Genomic DNA, 18,487 nt, shown 5'->3' with positions numbered 1-18,487 from the left:
GGCAGGGGGCCTGTCCCCTCTAGGGGGTGCTGGCTCCCATCTGGCCCCAGGGCAGGGACTGGCTGGCTCGGGGGGCAGGGCATGGGGCCTGTCCCATCTAGGGGGCTCCAGCCCCAATTTGGCCCCAGGGCAGGGACTGGCTGGCTAAAGGGGGCAGGGCATGGGGCAGGGGGCCTGTCCTCTCTAGGGGGCTCCAGCCCAAATCTGGCCCCAGCGTGGGGTTCTGGCTGCGGCAAGGGGGCCGGGATTGTGGTAGGGGCCTAGCTTAGGGGGCGGTGGTGAGCTGGTGGGTTCTCCAACGCTGCATGGCCCTAGCAGGCAGGTCAAGGGCTGGGGGAGCCCCCTGTGCCCCACAGCTGGGGTCCCGGGCCAGGGGCGAGCTCACCTCGGGTGAATCGGGGCTCTGATAGGCCAGCTTGTACCCACGCAGGATCCCGCCCAACGGCCCGTGGGGCTCCAGCCACTGCACTGTGGCGCGGGTGCCGTTCTGGAAGGCCGTGACGTTCTCCGGGGGGCCGTGGGGCGCTGCCGGGGGGCACAGACTCGTCACTCGGAGGCTGCCCCTCTCCAGGCCTATCCCCTGGCGGGGGCAGGGCCCTGCCCTGGAGCAGAACTCCCCCATGCAGCACTGGGCACATGCCGATTCCCCTCCCCCTCATGGGAACAGAGCCCCCCCGGCCCTGCCCCCGTGTCTGTCTTGGCACCGCGCAAAGCCCCGTATCGGAGCAAAACATTCCTCAGCCCAGCCCGCCTCCGCCCCGAGCGTGGAGCGGCCTTGGGGGGCCAGGAGAGCCCCCTGCTCCATCCTGCCCCAGGGGGGACCCAGGAATCCAGGCCACCGGGGAACCGGGCACTTAGTCATGGTGATGCCATGTAATGAGTCAGCGAATGCCCAGCTGGCACCAGGGAGTGGGCACTGGGCAGGGTGGTTCAAAATGCACTAACCACTAGACCCCACTCCCCTCCCAGAGCCGGGGACAGAACCCAGGAGTCCTGGCTCTCAGCCCCCCTGCTCTAACCACTAGACCCCACTCCCCGCTCAGAGCTGGGAGAGAACCCAGGAGTCCTGGCACCCAGCCCCCCTGCTCTAACCACTAGACCCCAATCCCCTCCCCGCTCAGCCCCCCCCGGGCCCGTTGACACTCCTCACCCCCTTCCAGGGTCTCCATGGGCACCCAGTGGGTCCAGCGGGAGGCGCCAGCCCCGCTGCGGCAGGCCACACGGACGTGGTAGGAGGCGAAGGGCGCCAGCCCCTGGATGAGGTGGCGGAAGGGCGGCACGTTGAGGTTCTGGTTGTACATGGCCTCGGCGGGGACGGTGCTGAGGTCCGGGTCTGTGCGCACGGCCTGGGGGAGACAGCAGGGGCATTAGTGGGGGCGGGGCCCTGTCTGGGGTGCCCCCACCCCTGCCTGCAGGAGTCCGGATTCCTCTTCAATCCCCCTTGCAAGCCACGGGGCGCCCCCGGGCCCCTGACCCCCATTCTTGGGGGAGCAGAGCTAGGCAGCTCCAGGCTGCAGAGGACGAGGCTCTCGCACCAGTGGGGTGGCCAAGAGCCCCCCACCCCTCCCCAGAACTGGGCCCCTATCTGCATTCGCTGCTGGGCCAGTCCTAACCCCCGCCCCCAGCCCCAGGGCAGGGGGGGCAGAAGGTTTCTCAGCCCCATCCCCATCACACGTGGGCCGAAGGGCAGCAGGGTGGGGCAACCACCCCCCATGGAAACTCCCTTCCCCTCCTGAGTTTCATTTTCCCAGGGTGCCGGGCTGGGCAGCAGACACAGTGTGGGGGGGGCCAGTGGTCACAGAGGGGGGGCAGCGGTCACTGCCCGCCACGGGAGGTGGGGGGGGAACGGGACGTCCGGGCTCTGGAGAAAGCAGAAGTGGGAGGCCGACTTCTTTCATAAACCCCAAATCCGGGCGCTCAGCAACTTGCACTTCCCCTTTCTCAGCTGTGGGTCACAGGAAATGGGGGGCTGCTGCCCCCCCGTGTCACCTTCCCCCCCACCTGCTTAACCCCCTGTGTGACCGCCCCTCTCCCCACCGGGGATGTTCACCCCCATAACATCCCCCCAACCCCGGAGCTGGCCCGTGTACTCAGCCCCCTCAGGGCCCTGATCCCCACGGACCAGCCCCCCGTGTGCTCAGCCCCCCCAGGGCCCCGATCCCCGCGGACCAGCCCCCCGTGTGCTCAGCCCCCCAGGGCCCCGATCCCCACAGACCAGCCCCCCCTGTGCTCAGCCCCCCAGGGCCCCGATCCCCGAGGACCAGCCCCCGGCCGAGCGTACCTGGACGGTGCAGACGCTGAGGGGCGACGCCCCGCTGGCCCCCGGCTCCCAGCCCACCTCCAGGGCGTTCTCGCTCCGCGTCACCAGCACCAGGCTCCTGGGCCGCTGGGGGACCACTGCCGGCGGCAAATGGGGGAGGGCTCAGGGGCTGCCCCAGCCTGTGCCCCATGTCACCCCACCTCTGTGCTCCAGGTCGTGGGGAGCTGGGCAGGGAGGTGCTATCCTGAGGGACCCTCTGTGGGCTCATGGGGGGGTCGGGGCAGGGGCCTGCCCCCTGCAAGCAACCTGGGGCGCGCCCTCCCCCCGGTACAGTGGGGAGCCCAGCAGCTGCCAATCAGCCACGGGGCCTGAGCCTGGGCTCCCGGGGCCCGATCCACAGCATGGGGCAGGGCCCGGCCCCCTCACCTGTCACAGCCGCGGTCCGGGAGGTGGCCACGCCCTTGGCATTGTGGGCTTCGCAGGAGAAGGAGGCACTTCTGTTCAGGCCTGGAAGGGGTAAAGCGGGGGGGGGGGGGATGATAGCATGGGGCAAGGGGACCAGGCTGCCCCCCGGTGCCCCGCACTCCAAACCCACAGCCCGCCCTACCCCCCCCCCCGGTGCCCCTCACTCCCGATTGGCAGCCTCCTGCCATCCCAGCCCTGCCCCCCCAGTGCCCCTCACTCCTGCCCAGCAGCGCCCGCCTGCTGACCCCCGCCCCGCTTCCCAGGCCCTGCCCCTTCCCTGGCCGGGTCTGTCCGGGCGAGGGGGCGTCCATGCCAAGTGTTCCCATCCCTCCCTGTTCCCAGCGCCAGCTCCTGCAGCCTCCCGTCCCCCAAGGTCATGGCGCCTCCAGCTTATCGGGGCGTCCCCCGCAGGGACTGGGAGAAGGGGCACTGGGCGCGGGGGGCGGGGTGCTGGCTCTTCGGCCCAAGGCCAAATTGCTCAGGACGCCGGGACGGGCGACTGGCAGGGAGCGGCTGTGGTGCAAATTCCTAGGCCCCCCCAGTGCCCCACATTCCCAGCGCCCCCAAATCCCTGGCACCTCCCCACTCCCTGCCCCTCTGCCTAGCCTGGGGCCCCCCCGACTGCAGTGATGGGAGGGGGTCCCCAGCCGCCCGCAGCCCAGGGCACCAGGCCTGACAGGGGGCAGAGGGGGCGGGGCGGGGGGCAGGGCAGCAAGGCGTGTGTTTGTCCACACTGTGCTCCATGAACCCATCCGGCGCCTGCCTGGGGAGTCAGACCCACCATCCCCAGCCTGGCAGTGCCCCCCTCCCCCCGCACATCTGGGGCCCAGACTCCCTCCCCCCCGCCAGGCCGGTCCCCAGCTCCCGCCGTGTGCTCGGCATTTCCGGGGCTGGCTCCCCGGCCGCAGCCAGTCTCGCTGCTCAGCGCAGGGACCACAAACGGGGCTAGGGGCTGGACTGGGGGGGTTGGGAGACAGGACTCCTGGGTTCCACCCCCAGCTTTGGGAGGGGAGTGGGGTCTAGTGGTTAGAGCAGGGGGCTGGGAGCCAGGACTCCTGGGTTCTCTCCTGGCTGATAAGCGGGTACAGATCAGGAGAGACACAGCCAATGGAAGGCCTGAGGTGTTGCTCAAGCACCATGAGACCTGACACCTGGGTGAGGGGCTGTGCTGCCCCCCCCCCAGCACTCCTGCTGCTGCCTGGATCCCAGCCCAGGGGATCTGGCGGGGCTGTGGGGATCTGGGCAGCAGCCCCAGAACCACTGCCCAGGGGCAGCGGGGCAAAGCAATTTCCAGGGATTTGCACCCCCTGTGGCCCCCCTGTGCCAACTGTGCCATAGCCCCCCATGTCCTGCACACACCGCTTGCTCTGCACCCCCTGCCCCCACCTTCCCTGTTCGCCACAGTCCCCCTGCCCCCAGCACCCCTTGCCCTGCACCCCCTGCCCACACCCCTGTTCCCCTGCCCCTCCCACCGCTGCCTCCATTCCCAGCCCCCAACGCTGCTGCTCCAGAGCCCCCATCACCCATCTCAGCCCCTCTCCAGTCCCTCCTCCCCCCAGCCTGGCTGGGATGGGCGCCTGACTCACTCCCTGGTCACCTCCTGCATCTGCCGCGCGTGCCCCCGGCCTGAGTCAGCACAGCCGGGCCGGCCACGTCCGCAGGGGCTGGGGCAGGGGGAGGGGGGTCGGGCGCTGTCACAGCCCGGGACGGCCAGGTACAGGGGTAGGGGCCCTGCTCCTTCTGGCTTCGGGGCCCTGCACACGGTGCATAGGGCCAGTGGGACACCCTCCCTGGTCCTGATCCGGGGGGACAGACCCTTCCCCACACGCAAGACGAGACCCTCCCCATGCAGATCGACCAGCACGGATGGGGCAACCGCCGACATCTCCCAGCTCCCCGCGGTCCCACGGACACCGGAACCAGCCAAATGGTTCACAAGGAAAAATTCCCGTTTTTGGGTCAAAATGCCTTTTGTTTCAACATTCGGGTAATTAGACTGGGTTCCACCCCTGCCTAGTGGTTAGAGCAGGGTGGGGGAGGCTGGGAGCCAGGACTCCTGGGTTCTCTCCCTGGCTGAGGGCGGCGGAACTGGGAAGCAGGACTCCTGGGTCTATCATGGACTCCCTATGTGACCATGGGGATGCTGCTTCAGTGCTCTGCGCCTCAGTTTCCCCTGTAATGAGCGACATCCTGTATAAAGATTTCAGAGGGGCAGCCGTATTAGTCTGTATCAGCAAAAACAACGAGGAGTCCTTGTGGCACCTTAGAGACTAACACATTGGTTTGGGCCTAAGCTTTCTTGGGCTAGAACCCACTTCATCAGATGCATGGAGTGGAAAATACAGAGGCAGGTAGAAATTCACAGCACATGAAAAGATGGGAGTTGCCTTGCCAGGTGGGGGGCAGGGCTAACGAGCCAATTCAGTGAAGGTGGAGGTGGGCTATTCTCAACAGCTGACAAGAGGGGTGAATACCAAGGGAGGGGAAATCACCTTTGTAGCGCTAACGAGGCCATGGCAATCAAGGTGGCCCATTTCAAACAGTTGACAAGAAGGTGTGAGTAGTTTCTGTAGTGACCCCCACTGCCCCCCCTTGGTAAGGCAACTCCCAGCTTTTCAGGCGCTGTGTATTTCTACCTGCCTCTGTACTTTCCCCCCATGCAGCTGGTGAAGTGGGGTCCAGCCCGCGAAAGCTGTCGCCCGAATCAGTGTGCTCGCCTCCACGGATCCGCGGTGGTTTCACCCTGCATCGAGCGCCGGGCAAGCTGCGGGCGGGAGGGACAAGTCCTGCTGACCCAGCAGGCACGAGCGGCCGACTCTGCAATAAACACCCTGCCCAGCAGCAACCCTACAATAACAGAGCTCCGGGCTGAGCCTCCCGCCCCGGGGGCTGGCAGAAGCCATTCCCACGCCCGGAGAGTGGCCCCCTGCCCCAGCCTCAGCCCTGGAGAACCAGCCGCCGCCAGTGACCGATGCCCCCTTCCAGACAGGTGACAAACGGGGCCGCGGGCTGGAGACAAGCGGCCTATTGAGAGCGGGGCCGGTGGGGGGGGCAGCGAGGCCCCCCCACTGAATGGCAATGGAGGCCAGTGCACGCCTCTGCTGGCTGCTCCCCCCACTCCTGCCTCTGCCTCCTTCCCTATCCCCCGCTCCCAAGGACTCCTCCGCTCTACAGAGCCCACAGATGGGGTGCTCTGGCCCCCCACCCCCTGCCCCCAAGGGGTCACCTCCCCCACACTCACCGCTCACTGCCAGCATGGAGGGCGCCTGAGCCATGGGGTCCACCAGGGAGTTGAGAGGGGCCCCGTCTTGCAGCCAGATGACCCGCACCGGCTCAGGGGGGCCCTGGGCGCTGCAGCTCAGGTTAAAGGGGGTGTCAGCTGCCACCTCCAGGTCCTGGGGCTCCTCGGAGAAGAAGGGCAGACCTGGGGGATGGCAGAGTTGCATTCAGGCTAGTCCATCCTCCTGGGCTCTGCCCATGCAAAGTGTCACCCCCACTTGGACGGGCACTGGGGGGCCCCCAGGAGCTGGGGCATCTCTAGCTGCCCTCTCCCCACACTGCCCTACACAGCATCCCCAGAGCAGTGGGGTTGGGTGTTAGCACCCCACCAAGACACCGGGGCAGCTCCCCAACGACGGGCGCAGGCTCTCGGCAGACCCAGGCAGCGTCCCTGCGTCACTCACGCTCGGGGCAGCCGCCAGCCCAGCGACGGGCGCAGGCTCTCGGCAGACCCAGGCAGCATCACTGCGTCACTCACGCTTGGGGCATCCCTCCCCAGCGACGGGCGCAGGCTCTCGGCAGACCCAGGCAGTGTCGCTGCGTCATTCACGCTCGGGGCAGCTGCCCCCCCCAGCGACGGGCGCAGGCTCTCGGCAGACCCAGGCAGCGTCGCTGCGTCACTCACGCTTGGGGCATCCCTCCCCAGCGACGGGCGCAGGCTCTCGGCAGACCCAGGCAGCGTCGCTGCATCATTCACGCTCGGGGCAGCCCTCCCCAGCGACGGGCGCAGGCTCTCGGCAGACCCAGGCAGCGTCGCTGCATCACTCACGCTCGGGGCAGCCCCCGCTCAGCGACGGGCGCAGGCTCTCGGCAGACCCATTCAGCGTTGCTGCAATTCCCTTTATTCAGACACCGCCTTGACTCCATGGGCATCTATGCTGGGCCCCCCGGTGCGGTGCCCGTGGCAGGATCAGGGCTATGCATGGCCCACCCTGAGCTGGCCCAGGGACACTCACCTTCCAGCCCCAGGTGGGCTGTGTCGGACAGCACCTCCTCCCCGTTCACCCACATGGCGCACTGGTAGCTGCCCGCGTCTGAGAGCTGCACGGATGGGATGCTGCAGGGTGGAGAGGGAGCGTGAGCAGGGCGGGCACCCCCCTGGCACAGCAAGGTTTCGCCGCTCGCCCCCGGACAGGGACATGGCCATAGGCAGGGGTGGGGGACAGGTGGGTCGTTTGGGGGCTGCCCACCCAAGGCAAATCATTATTAATGAGGGGATATAATGGGCTCCATGGTGCGGGTGGTCCCCCAATATCACCTCCCCCCAACCCTTCCTCTGCCCCTCTCCCAGTCCACCCGCCTCTCCCCAATGGGGCCAACACAGGGGCCTCCGCGGGCAGCCAGATCAGAGCAACGGGCCACCAGCCCCGTGTCCCCGTCCTTCCCACCCCAGGTGAGACCAAGGGGCCCATCTGGCCCAGGATCCTGGCTCCTCCCCTACCGGGCCACGCAGCTGCCCCGTGTGCCGACACCAGGAGGCGGCAGGGGGGACCCTGCCTGGTCCCCAGGAGCTGTTGTGCCCCCCAGGACCCTCCCCCCAGGCCCCCGCTCACCTGAGCTCACTGATGGCCAGCCAGACCGTGTCGTTTATGGGCATCTGCATCTGGTTGCTGTCGGCCAGCTCCAGCGCCTGCCCATCCCGCCGCCAGCTGATCTCGGGCAGCTCCTGGCTCAGCTGCACGGCACAGCGCAGCCGCACGTCCTTGCCCAGGGATGAGGTCTGGTTCGAGGGGCTCTCCAGGAAGTGCAGGTCTGCGGGGGGGGGACGGGGATGAGATGAAGGGGTCCAGAGCCAGAGGCTGCCCCCCTGGGTATGGAAACAGCTGCACCTCAGAGCCAGGCGCGGGATCCCTGGATAAACAGCCGCCGCGCCCCACCCCAGAGGTGGCTGCATCTCAGCTCTGGGTGAGGGGTCCCTGGATAAACAGCCCCCGCGCCCCACCCCAGAGGTGGCTGCATCTCAGCTCTGGGTGAGGGGTCCCTGGATAAACAGCCCCCGCGCCCCACCCCAGAGGTGGCTGCATCTCAGCTCTGGGTGAGGGGTCCCTGGATAAACAGCCCCCGCGCCCCACCCCAGAAGCAGCTGCATCTCTGCTGGGCAAGGGATCCCTGTGTATGCCTACATCCCAGGGACATAAATCATCATGAGCCCCTGGGACAGCCTCAATCCCGAAGTCCTAGAGACAGTCAGAGGCTGGTTTTCACCCAGAGCCGGCCCGTGGGCTGGGGTTTGAGGAGACGTCCCTCCTGACCCCTGGGGCTCTGGCCCTGAAGCATGTGACTCACTGCACCTGCTGGGAGGGGGCCCAGGGGGGCTCATCCCGAGGGCCCGGCTCTCTGGTGTGTTGGGTAAGGTGGGGCAGGGTTCGGAGCCCGTCCCGGGTTGACAGACCCCCCTGCACAGTGACGCCCTGCGGCCTAGGCTGGGGGGCAGGGGGACCCCCAGGACAGAGGCCCCTTGTCCCCCCCCCCCCCCGGGAGGCGCTTGGCTGGCACAGCGCCGAGGGAATGCACGAGCTGACATTACGTGGGAGCGGCCAGCGGTGCCTGGGGTGGGCACGGCCGCCCCCATGCTGGTATCGTATCACCAGAGGGCTGGGAATCAGGACACCTGGGTTCCATCCCTGGCTTGGCCACTGACTCTCTGCATTGCCTTGGACAGTCCCTGCCTGCCCCTCCGTGCCTCGGTTTCCCCAGCGGCCAACTGACAGATGATTATTCTGCAGCCCCCTTGAGCAGGGATCTTCCCAGATTCCCCCCCCCCCCGCCCGCCACCCTTGGGCGTGGGAAGCAGAAGCAACTTGGCAAGGGCCCCGCTCCTCACTCTGGGAGCTTGTGGGTCACAGCAGCAGCCTGAGAGCTCTGTACAGCCCCTGCCCCCAACTCCCCCGCCCCCCCAGCTGTGTGTATCAGCCACAGGCACCCGGGCTGGAGCATGACACCCCCCCCCTTCCCCCTCCCCCTGTTGTGGTTCAAAACTATTTATTTCCTCTTTCATTTCTCCCCTCCGAGCTTCCGGCAGAGGGGCCGGGGCCAGGGCCCCCCCGGGCGGCGGTTCCCAGCATGTCCCGGCCCGCTGCAGAGATCTCAGGCCCTGGGACTCACCCCTGAGAGCCCAGCTGGGCTCAGAGATGGGGGGCTGGGCAGAGGCTCCCGGGGAGGGCTGGGTTAGTGGTGAAAGGGCTGTGGAAACCTGCATTCAAATCTCAGCTCTGCCACTGCCACCCCGGGGGGCCTGGGGTCAGTCCCTGTCCCTGCATCGCTCTGGGAAATGAGGAGAATCATCTTCCTCCGGGGGGGTCAACTGGGAGCTCGTCGGGGCAGGGCCTGTGTCTCTGGGCAGCGCCCGGCCCGACGGGGCCTGATCTCGGCCGGGGTCTGGGCAGCGCCCGGCCCGACGGGGCCTGATCTCGCCCGGGGTCTGGGCAGCGCCCGGCCCGACGGGGCCCTGATCTCGGTCGGGGTCTGGGCAGCACCCGGCCCGACGGGGCCCTGATCTCGGTCGGGGTCTGGGCAGCACCCGGCCCGACGGGGCCCTGATCTCGGTCGGGGTCTGGGCAGCGCCCGGCAAGGGGGGGCTTGATCTCGCCCGGGGTCTGGGCAGCACCCGGCAAGGGGGGGCTTGATCTCAGTTGGGCTCTCGGGCCAGTTGGAAGGCCCCCGGACGCCTGGCTTCAGGGCGGGGGCTGTACAGGCCGGCCTGGCTGTAACCAGTCCCAGATGTCTGGCCCCGATCAGCAGGGCGGGCTCCTCAGCTGTTCTGGGTCCCTTCGGGGTTGGGGGGGCTGGTCTGAGCAGCGACCCACCAGCCCGGCCCTGGGCGTGCTGGTCCCCGAGCCGCTGGCTGAGGGGAGCTGCAGGTGCAAAACTCTCCCAGCCAGGAGACGTCATGTGTGACATGCACAGCCCTGCCCCCCAGCTCTGCTGGAGCCCCGACCCGCAGCCCCCTGGGTCCCAGCCCTGCCCCCCCAGCTCTGCCAGTGCCCCTCAGCCCCGACCCGCAGCCCCCTGGGTCCCAGCCCTGCCCCCCCAGCTCTGCCGGTTCCCCTCAGCCCCGACCCGCAGCCCCCTGGATCTCAGCCCTGCCCCCCCCAGCTCTGCCAGTGCCCCTCAGCCCTGACCCGCAGTCCCCTGGGTCCCAGCCCTGTCCCCCAGCTCTGCCGGTGCCCTGGTGCCCTTCACTCCCGACTCGCAGCCCCCTGCTAGCCCAGCCCTGGGCCCTGAGTCCACCAGCCCCGCTGGGCTCTGACCAGGCCCCTTGCCCGCAGCATACTTTGTGGTGAAGCCATTTTTAGCATCCACCTATTTAGGCACCTCTACAACCCTCCTCATTGTGGGCTCTGGGTGCCTCCCCAACAGCGCAGGGAGTCTGACCTCCTCTCTGTCCCAGCCCACCCCTAAACCCAACGGAGATTTACCCTTCCCGTGCCCCTGAGATTGGTCAAGATCCTGATCCCAAATGGGGAAACCGAGGCACAGTGGGGGGTGAAGGGACTTGGCCAGGGTCACATGGGGAGTCTGTGGCAGAGGCAGGATTTGAACCCAGGTCTCCCATAGGCCCAGCCCTTTGCCCTACCCTCTAGGACCCAGCTGCCTCTGCAGGCAGTGGGGCACAGGGGAAGATGGCCCCGATCCTGTGGGTTGGCTCTGCCCTACTTGCTGCAGGAGGCCCAGGGAGGCAGTGGAAGAGCCAGGGGTTGGACCCAGGTGTCCTGACCTCCAGCCCAGGCCCTTCCAGAAGGATTGCAAAGGCTTTCACCACCAATCTGTCCAGCCCTGGCGGAGCAGCGCTGTGAGGGAGGGTCACACTTGCCAGGGTGACTTGCCTGGGGGGCCCAACTGCCTTAAAAGGGCGAGATTTCCACAGCGCCTGGCCCAGCCTGGGAACCAGGCCTCTGCGGAGGGGCTCAGGGTGGGTCACTCTGCAGCCTCGCCGTACTCACCCGCCGGGGTGCCCGAGCCCATCCAGCAGGCCACCAGCACGCACAGGAGGGAGCTGCGGGCCTTGCCCATGTTCTGCAAACCAAAACAAGCCGTCGGCTCCGATTTCCCCCCAAGTCGCCAGCTCCCGGAATTGATCTGGGGGGCCGGGGCGGCGGGCCAGAGCCCGGAAAGAAACACCCAGGGGTTGGGAACTGTCCCACAGCCGGAATTGGTCCAGGCGGGTCCCGAAGCAGCGCTGGCTCCACACGGCGGATCCGTGCCTCGAAGACTGGTTTGCCGGGGCTTGGGGGAAAGAAATTCCTCCCGGCCAAGTCCCTCCTGCGAAGGGCCAGAACAGCGCAAGCCCCCCGAAACAGAGCTGGTTCCAGTTCTCCTTCCTCGGCCGACCCGTGGGTTTCACTCCCAGCTGCGTCCCCCTTCGCGGTGTCCGCACCTGACTCCCCACTTCTCTCAGCCGCCGGCACCTGGGTGTCAGAAAAGTTCCCAAAGCAAGATTGAAACACACACCCCAACCCCAGCGAGTGCCTGGCCCCTTCCCAGCCCTCTGGCTTCTCTCCTTCCAGAGCCAGAGCCAGGGCCAGGGCCAGAGCCAGCGCTGCTGACGCTTCCCTCCCCGCCTGGCTCCCCACCCACCCACGCTGCCTGGGCTGAAACTTGGCTGGGCCCGAATGGAGAAGGGGGCAGGGAGCTGCTGTCCCCAGCGCCGGGGTGAATGGCTGGGAAATTCCAGCCGGCAGCCGAGGGGTTAATGGGAGGAGAGCAGAAGAAAGCCTGAAAGAAAGTTTTCTGTCTGTTAAAGTTACAGGCGCTGGGAAAGGAGCAGGCGAGGCCCGGGGCAGGCGGGCGCGGGGCTGGGGCGCTGAGGGGGGCGGGACGCTGCTGCCCACGTCCAGGGCACACCAGGGCCGAGTAAAAATTCAACCTTTTCTATTCTTATTAACATGATAATAGTGAGCAGTGGAGATCAGGGCCCCGTCGTGCCGGGCGCTGCCCAGACCCCGACCAAGATCAGGGCCCCGTCGTGCCGGGCGCTGCCCAGACCCCGACCAAGATCAGGGCCCCGTCGTGCCGGGCGCTGCCCAGATCCCAGCTGAGATCAGGGCCCTGTCGCGCCGGGCGCTGCCCAGACCCCAACCGAGATCAGGGCCCCGTCGTGCCGGGCGCTGCCCAGACCCCGGCCGAGATCAGGGCCCCGTTGGGCCGGGCGCTGCCCAGACCCCAACCGAGATCAGGGCCCCCTCGTGCCGGGCGCTGCCCAGACCCCGGCCGAGATCAGGGCCCCGTCGGGCCGGGCGCTGCCCAGACCCCAACCGAGATCAGGGCCCCATCGGGACAGGCGCTGCCCAGACCCCAACCGAGATCAGGGCCCCGTCGCGCCGGGCGCTGCCCAGACCCCAGCCGAGATCAGGGCCCCGTTGGGCTGGGCGCTGCCCAGACCCCGACCGAGATCAGGGCCCCGTCGGGCCGGGCGCTGCCCAGACCCCAACCGAGATCAGGGCCCCGTCGCGCCGGGCGCTGCCCAGACCCCGACCGAGATCAGGGCCCCGTCGGGCCGGGCGCTGCCCAGACCCCGACCGAGATTAGGGCCCCGTCGCGCCGGGCGCTGCCCAGACCCCAGCCAAGATCAGGGCCCCGTTGGGCCGGGCGCTGCCCAGACCCCGACCGAGATCAGGGCCCCGTCGGGCCGGGCGCTGCCCAGACCCAGGTGTCCTGACTGCAGCCCAGCCCCCAACTGCCAGATGATGCTGCCTTGGCCCGTGGCTGGCACAGAGCTAATAGTGAAACAGGAAGGGGCAATTGGGAGCCGGTTCCTCACTCGTTTACGGCAGCTTTACCCCAGGCTCTCCCCACTGCCTTCCCTGCAGCTATTCCTGATTTACACCAGCTGTGACCGGCATGCTTCCCTTTACACCCACGGCCGTGGGGACTTTCTGTCAGTTTATTTTTGCCCCACCAAGTTCCTGGTTTTGTCCTGTCTTAGAGCAGGACGGGCTGTTTCCTCTGCGTCTCCCTGTGCTGGGGCTGGGGTGTCAGAGAGAAGCCAGGCTCGCTCATGTCAGTGGAAGACACACACCACAAACAGCCCTGATCTCGGCCGGGGTCTGGGCAGCGCCTGGCACGATGGGGCCCTGATCCCGGCCGGGGTCTGGGCAGCGCCCGGCCCGACGGGGCCCTGATCTCGGTCGGGGTCTGGGCAGCGCCCGGCCCGACGGGGCCCTGATTTCGGTCGGGGTCTGGGCAGCGCCCGGCACGACGGGGCCCTGATCTCGGTCGGGGTCTGGGCAGCGCCCGGCACGACAGGGGCCCTGATTTCGGTTGGGGTCTGGGCAGCGCCCGGCGCGACGGGGCCCTGATCTCGGTCGGGGTCTGGGCAGCGCCTGGCACGACGGGGCCCTGATCTTGGTCAGGGTCTGGGCAGCGCCTGGCACGACGGGGCCCTGATGTCAGTCAAGGCTTTTGAGTGCCACGGTAATTTGAATAATAATTCATCCACAGGCCCAGTCCTGACAAGCTACTCTGCAATAAACAAACCAGCACACAACAGGGTTCCCCATGAGTAAAAGAGCTCTAGGGAAAGACAATACATCTGATAAAGGCCAGGGGATCTTATCTGGTGTTTGTGTGAGGGTCCCACCTACAGCAATGAGACCCTGGGTGGCTGCAGCTGCACAGACACTGAGTGAGAGACAGTCCCTGCCCCCACCAGCTCAGTCTCCACAGACACAAAGAGGAATCTTATCCCTATTTTACAAATGTGGAAACTGAGGCACAGAGAGAGGACAAGACTTGCCTGAGGTCACTGGCAGAGTGGGGATAGAGCCCAGGAGTCCTGGCTCTAGCCCTCCGCTCTAACTACTAGACCTGGCTCCCAGCCCCCTCCTGCAGCTGGGGCTGGAACCCAGGTGTCCTGGCTCCTAGGTGGGCGACTCCCATCCCAGGACTCCTCCCCAGTAAAGCCTGGGGTGTATTTGCCCAGATTAAGTGCCCAATAAAAGCTGCAATGTTTGTGCTGGGGGGCGGGAGCCTATTACAAGCCTGGGACTTTTTGGTTTAAACATTAACCCCCAGAAGAGCTGCCAGGTGGGACTGTGGTCCTGGGCAGCTGCTTCCAGCAGGAGGATCACCCCCCAGGCCAAGCTGGAGGAACAATTGCCACTGGAAGGGAGAGGGGAGCCACCCCACTTCCACCCTTGGGGCATATGGGTCTCCCTTGTGACCATAGCTGGGACTGGGGAGGGGAGCTGGTCGCAGGACCCTAAATGAATCAGGAGACTCCACCCTCTTTGGCCCTAGATCTGAGAGCTGGGTCAGTGGCACGGTCCCCATTTTATAAATGGGGAAACCGAGGCATGGAGATGGGAAGGACCCCACGGTGACCCAGAAATAGACCCTGGAATCCTGCCTTCCAGCTCCCCTGCTCTAACCACTAAACCCCACTCCCCTCTCAGATCCAGGGAGAGAACCCAGGAGTCCTGGCCCCCAGCCCCTCCTGCTCTAACCACTAGCCCCTGCTCTCTGCCGCAGGTCGCGAGGGTGTCCCAGATCCGTCCGCTCTGTCTGTCCGCAGGGGTTAAAGCAGCAGCGATGAGCGGACGGCTCCGGAGGGCAGCGCTCGCCAGGCTCAGGTTTCCACGCCATGGAGCGCCAGGCTGGGGGCTTTGTGCCCAGGGGTCTGCTGGGCGGATGCGTCATGCCTCAGGCTGGGGCAGAGAAGCCACCGGCCAGGCAGCCTGAGCCATCCACCCCCACCCCCTGCCGTGCCCCATGCCAGCTGGGATCATTGGGCTCTGGGGTGCCTGGCACCGAGGGCAGGCAGGGGTTGAGGGGCTATATCCCATGTGGCTCCAGTACACAGGCACCTGAGACGGCCCCCCCAGCTCTGCCGGTGCCAGCCCTGGGCTCCCCCCCCGAGCTCTGCCGGTGCCCCTCACTCCCGACCCACAGCCCCTGCCAGCCCAGCCCTGGGCTCCCCACCAGCTCTGCCGGTGCCCCTCACTCCCGACCCGCAGTCCCCAGGGTCAGTCTCTTTCATGTCTCTAATCTCTCAGCCCGGGAAGGCTGGCACAGCTCCGAGGGGTGCTCAGCTGGACCCCTAAGGCAGCCTGACGTTGCACCCCACACCCTGGGGCAGGACACAAAGCAGGGGCTCCTCCAGCAAACCCCGGAACGTGGCCTTGTGGGCACTGACCCCGCTGAGTGGCTGGGCTGAGAGGATCCAGGTGCCGGACTCCCCTCCCAAAGGGAGTCAATATAGACAGGAGGAGGGGGTGGGAAGGAGGAGCATCCCCCCCCCCCCCCGCAGCCTGCTCCTGCCCACCCCCAGCTGGAGATCAGGGTGTGAAAAGGGTTAATGCAAAGGCTGCCAATTTGGGGACTTTGGGTGTGGGTTCCCCCCCAGGACCTGCCAGGAGTGGGGTGTTCTCCCCATCAGGGGACCAAACTTGGCTGCCTCATAGAGGTGTGGGCCGGATCCTGACCTCTGCTCCCCCTGGGGTCAATCCGGAGTCACCCCTGACAGCAGTGGGGTCGGGGCTGGATCCTGATCTCAGCTCCCCTGGGGTCAATCCGGAGTGACCCCTGACTGCGGTGGGCGGGGCCGGATCCTGATCTCAGCTCCCCGGGGTCAATCCGGAGTGACGCTAACTGGAGCACCGAACCCTGGCCCCGCAATCTGCTGTGCACATCCCAGCTGACCTGCAGCCCCGCCCAGTCCCGGCCTGGCCGACTTGGCAGAGCTCAGGGAGTTGTTTTATGGCTGTTTCTTTGGCCGATTCAAACCCTGGATCTCAAAGAGCCCAGCCCAAGGCTGCTCCCTCCCCAGGCTGCTGGAGGAGAAGCTGGACCGCTGCGTAGCAAAGACTCAGTCTGGTGGGATGGGGGTCTGACCATCCACGGGGACAGGCTGTGGGGTATCAAGGGCTGTGTGTGTGTGTGGGGGGGGGGTCTCATTCCTGATCCTGCCTGCAGGCTCGGAGGCTCTGTGGAGAGCTCCTCAGTTTCCAGCCAGCCCAGCCTAGGGTGGGGGGAGCTGTGCTCACTGCGCTAGGGAGCAGCCTGCTTCGTCTCTCCCTGGTTTGGGGTCCATGTGTGCTGGGAAAGGAGCCTCACGCTGCTGTCTGCCAGCAGGAGCATTTCCTGTGGGTCTGGGCTCTCCCCCAGTGTGCTGGGCACGTAACACCGGTTATCCCAGCACTGTCCACTGTGGGGCGTCGTGTCTCTCCCCGGCGACGGGCCACCAGACTCTGGGTAGGTGGACCACTGGACTGCTGCATTGTGGGGATGCGCATGAGCCCTGCCAGCACAGATAACGCCCCCCCCCGCTGGCGCCCCCTGGTGTCTGCCCCACACACCTGCCTCCTCCCCTGATTGTTCCATCATCCCTTCCTTATCTACTGAAAGCCTTGCTAATCACATCGCTCAGCTGCCCTGGGAGAAGGGGGCTTCACAAAGCAAAGGATACCCACTCCCAGCCCCTCGGGGCTAAAGGAATTTAATATTGTGGCGGGGGGCTGGGAGCCAGGACTCCTGAATTCTATCCCCAGCTCTGGGAGGGGAGTGGGGTCTAGTGGTGAGAGCAGGGGGGGCGGGGAGCCAGGACTCCTGGGTTCTATCCCCAGCTCTGGGAAGAGAATTGAGGGCTAGTGGTTAGAGCAGGGGGGGCTGGGAGCCAGGACTCCTGAGTTCTATCCCCAGCTCTGGGAGGGGAGTGGGGTCTAGTGGTTAGAGCAGGGGGGGCTGGGAGCCAGGATGCCTGGGTTCCATTCCCAGCGGAAGCAGCAGTGAAGTGCCTTGGTGTAACTGAGGATGGAGCGCTGGCTGGGAGGCACCTGGAGGCACCTGCGGGCAATTCCCTCTCCGTCACTGATCTCCACCTGGCGGGTAAAGGTAATCTAGTGATTGAGGGGAAAGTCCAGATCCCCGGCAGTATAAAGGGGGTCACTCCCCTGGAGTCAGCGGGGCCAGATCCCCGGCAGGTGTAAATCAGCACAGTTGCACTGGTGTCCATGCAGCTCCTTGGCTTTCCTCCAGTGGCTGATCTGGCCCTAAGGCTCCCTGTGGTCTGGCCCCGTTTGCTGACTGTCATAAATAAATATTCAGGTCAGAACAGCACAGAGCTGAGCAGATGATGAGGCCAGTTTGGGGATGTGAAACTCCCCCGGTGAGCTGTAACCTCCCCCTCCCACAGCCGGGACCGGGGGGTGGGGGGGTTACCTCAGTGCATTGGGGAACCAGAGCTATCGCTGGTGTAAACAGATTGCAGTGGATCTCCACTGGAGCCACGGCCCATTCACACCCGCTGGGGATCTGGCCCCATTGACTCCAACGGACCTAGGGCTGATTGACACCAGCCAGGGTTTGGCCTTTTCCCTTCCGTGGGGCTGGGCCAGCTAAGCCAGACAGGGACAAGCCCCTCACCGCCTTCCCGCTGCCTGGGGGCTCTGCACAGCTGATGACATCGGCACCAGATGTTTTTCGGGACAGCAGCTGCATCAAACCCTTCGCCCCCGGGCAGCTCCTCACGCAGACGCCCATCCCAGCTGGGCTTGCGTGCGGTGCTGCGGGCCTGGGCCCGGGCAGGGCAGGGTTCCCCCTGGAGCCGGCACGCGCCCAGTGGGGGATCACGGCAGCAGCAGCCGCGCCCGGCTGATTACCCCCAGTCCTGGCTCTCTCCTGCTTTGACCCGGTTCCAGCCAGCTCTGGATCACAGGGGAGTTCATGGCTTTGGATCGATAGCGCCCACCATTTACAAGTGCCCTGGGTGGCAGCGTGGCCTATTGACCAGGGCCCTAGACAAGGACTCAAAACGCCTAGGTTCTGTTCTCAGCCCAGCACTGACCTTGGGCAAGTTCCTTCCCTGATCTGTGCCTCAGTTTCCCTTCCCACCCTTTGACTGTTTAGACTGGAAGCTTTTCAGCGCAGGGACTCTCTCCCACTCTGTGTGCAGCGCCCGGCACAATGGGGCCCTGATCTTGGTCGGGGTCTGGGCAGCGCCTGGCACAACAGGGCCCTGATCTCGGTTGGGGTCTGGGCAGTGCCCGGCCCGACAGGGCCCTGATCTCGGTTGGGCTCTGGGCAGCGCTTGGCATGATGGGGGCTCTGATCTCAGTTGGGTCAGGGCAGCGCCCGGCCCGATGCGTCCCCAATCCCAGCTGGAGCCTATCGTTGCAACCATTATAATGAAGCTGGTTTAGATGAACACAGCTGAACCGATTTCAGTGGTGGCTGATAGATGCCAGTTGGGGATCTGAAAGTGACCCATCAGAGCGAGCAGGTGGCAATGAGCAGAGATTTCTCCCCTTTCAGGGTGTAATGAGTTTGCAGGGTCTTGACTCAGTTCTTAGTGGGATGGCCCTCTTCATTGCAAAACCCCTCTTGCTGGCAGCCTCTGAATGGGGTGGGAAGACCAAGCTCCCAGCTGCCCCCTATGTGGCGGGGGTGTGAGTGGTCACTGCCCCCCTCTGGGGGGAGAGTGGTTACAGGCTGGGGCCCGTGGGTGCAGTTGATGGAGCTGTGCCGGGTCACACCGGCCGGGGATCT

At 66.2% G+C, this 18,487-nt stretch overlaps 1 protein-coding gene across 1 annotated transcript in view; it reads right to left on the bottom strand.

Annotated features, from left to right (window-relative positions):
• The window catches only part of AXL (AXL receptor tyrosine kinase), a 35,518-nt gene that overhangs the window by 13,485 nt on the left and 3,546 nt on the right, over window positions 1-18,487 (bottom strand). The window contains exons 2-9 of the mRNA XM_037884396.2: window positions 10,948-11,412; window positions 7,558-7,756; window positions 6,961-7,061; window positions 5,967-6,149; window positions 2,687-2,767; window positions 2,282-2,397; window positions 1,151-1,346; window positions 386-525 (exon numbers count right to left, since the gene is read on the bottom strand). Coding sequence (XP_037740324.1) covers window positions 386-525; window positions 1,151-1,346; window positions 2,282-2,397; window positions 2,687-2,767; window positions 5,967-6,149; window positions 6,961-7,061; window positions 7,558-7,756; window positions 10,948-11,017 — 1,086 coding nt within the window. The 5' untranslated portion in view covers window positions 11,018-11,412. The remainder of the gene's footprint in view (window positions 1-385; window positions 526-1,150; window positions 1,347-2,281; window positions 2,398-2,686; window positions 2,768-5,966; window positions 6,150-6,960; window positions 7,062-7,557; window positions 7,757-10,947; window positions 11,413-18,487) is intronic.

Source organism: Chelonia mydas, chromosome 23, assembly GCF_015237465.2.
Source record: "Chelonia mydas isolate rCheMyd1 chromosome 23, rCheMyd1.pri.v2, whole genome shotgun sequence".
In the NCBI taxonomy this organism is placed as follows: domain Eukaryota; kingdom Metazoa; phylum Chordata; order Testudines; family Cheloniidae; genus Chelonia; species Chelonia mydas.
Note: the sequence above shows the minus strand (reverse complement) of the source record. Positions and strands in the feature narration are given on the sequence as shown.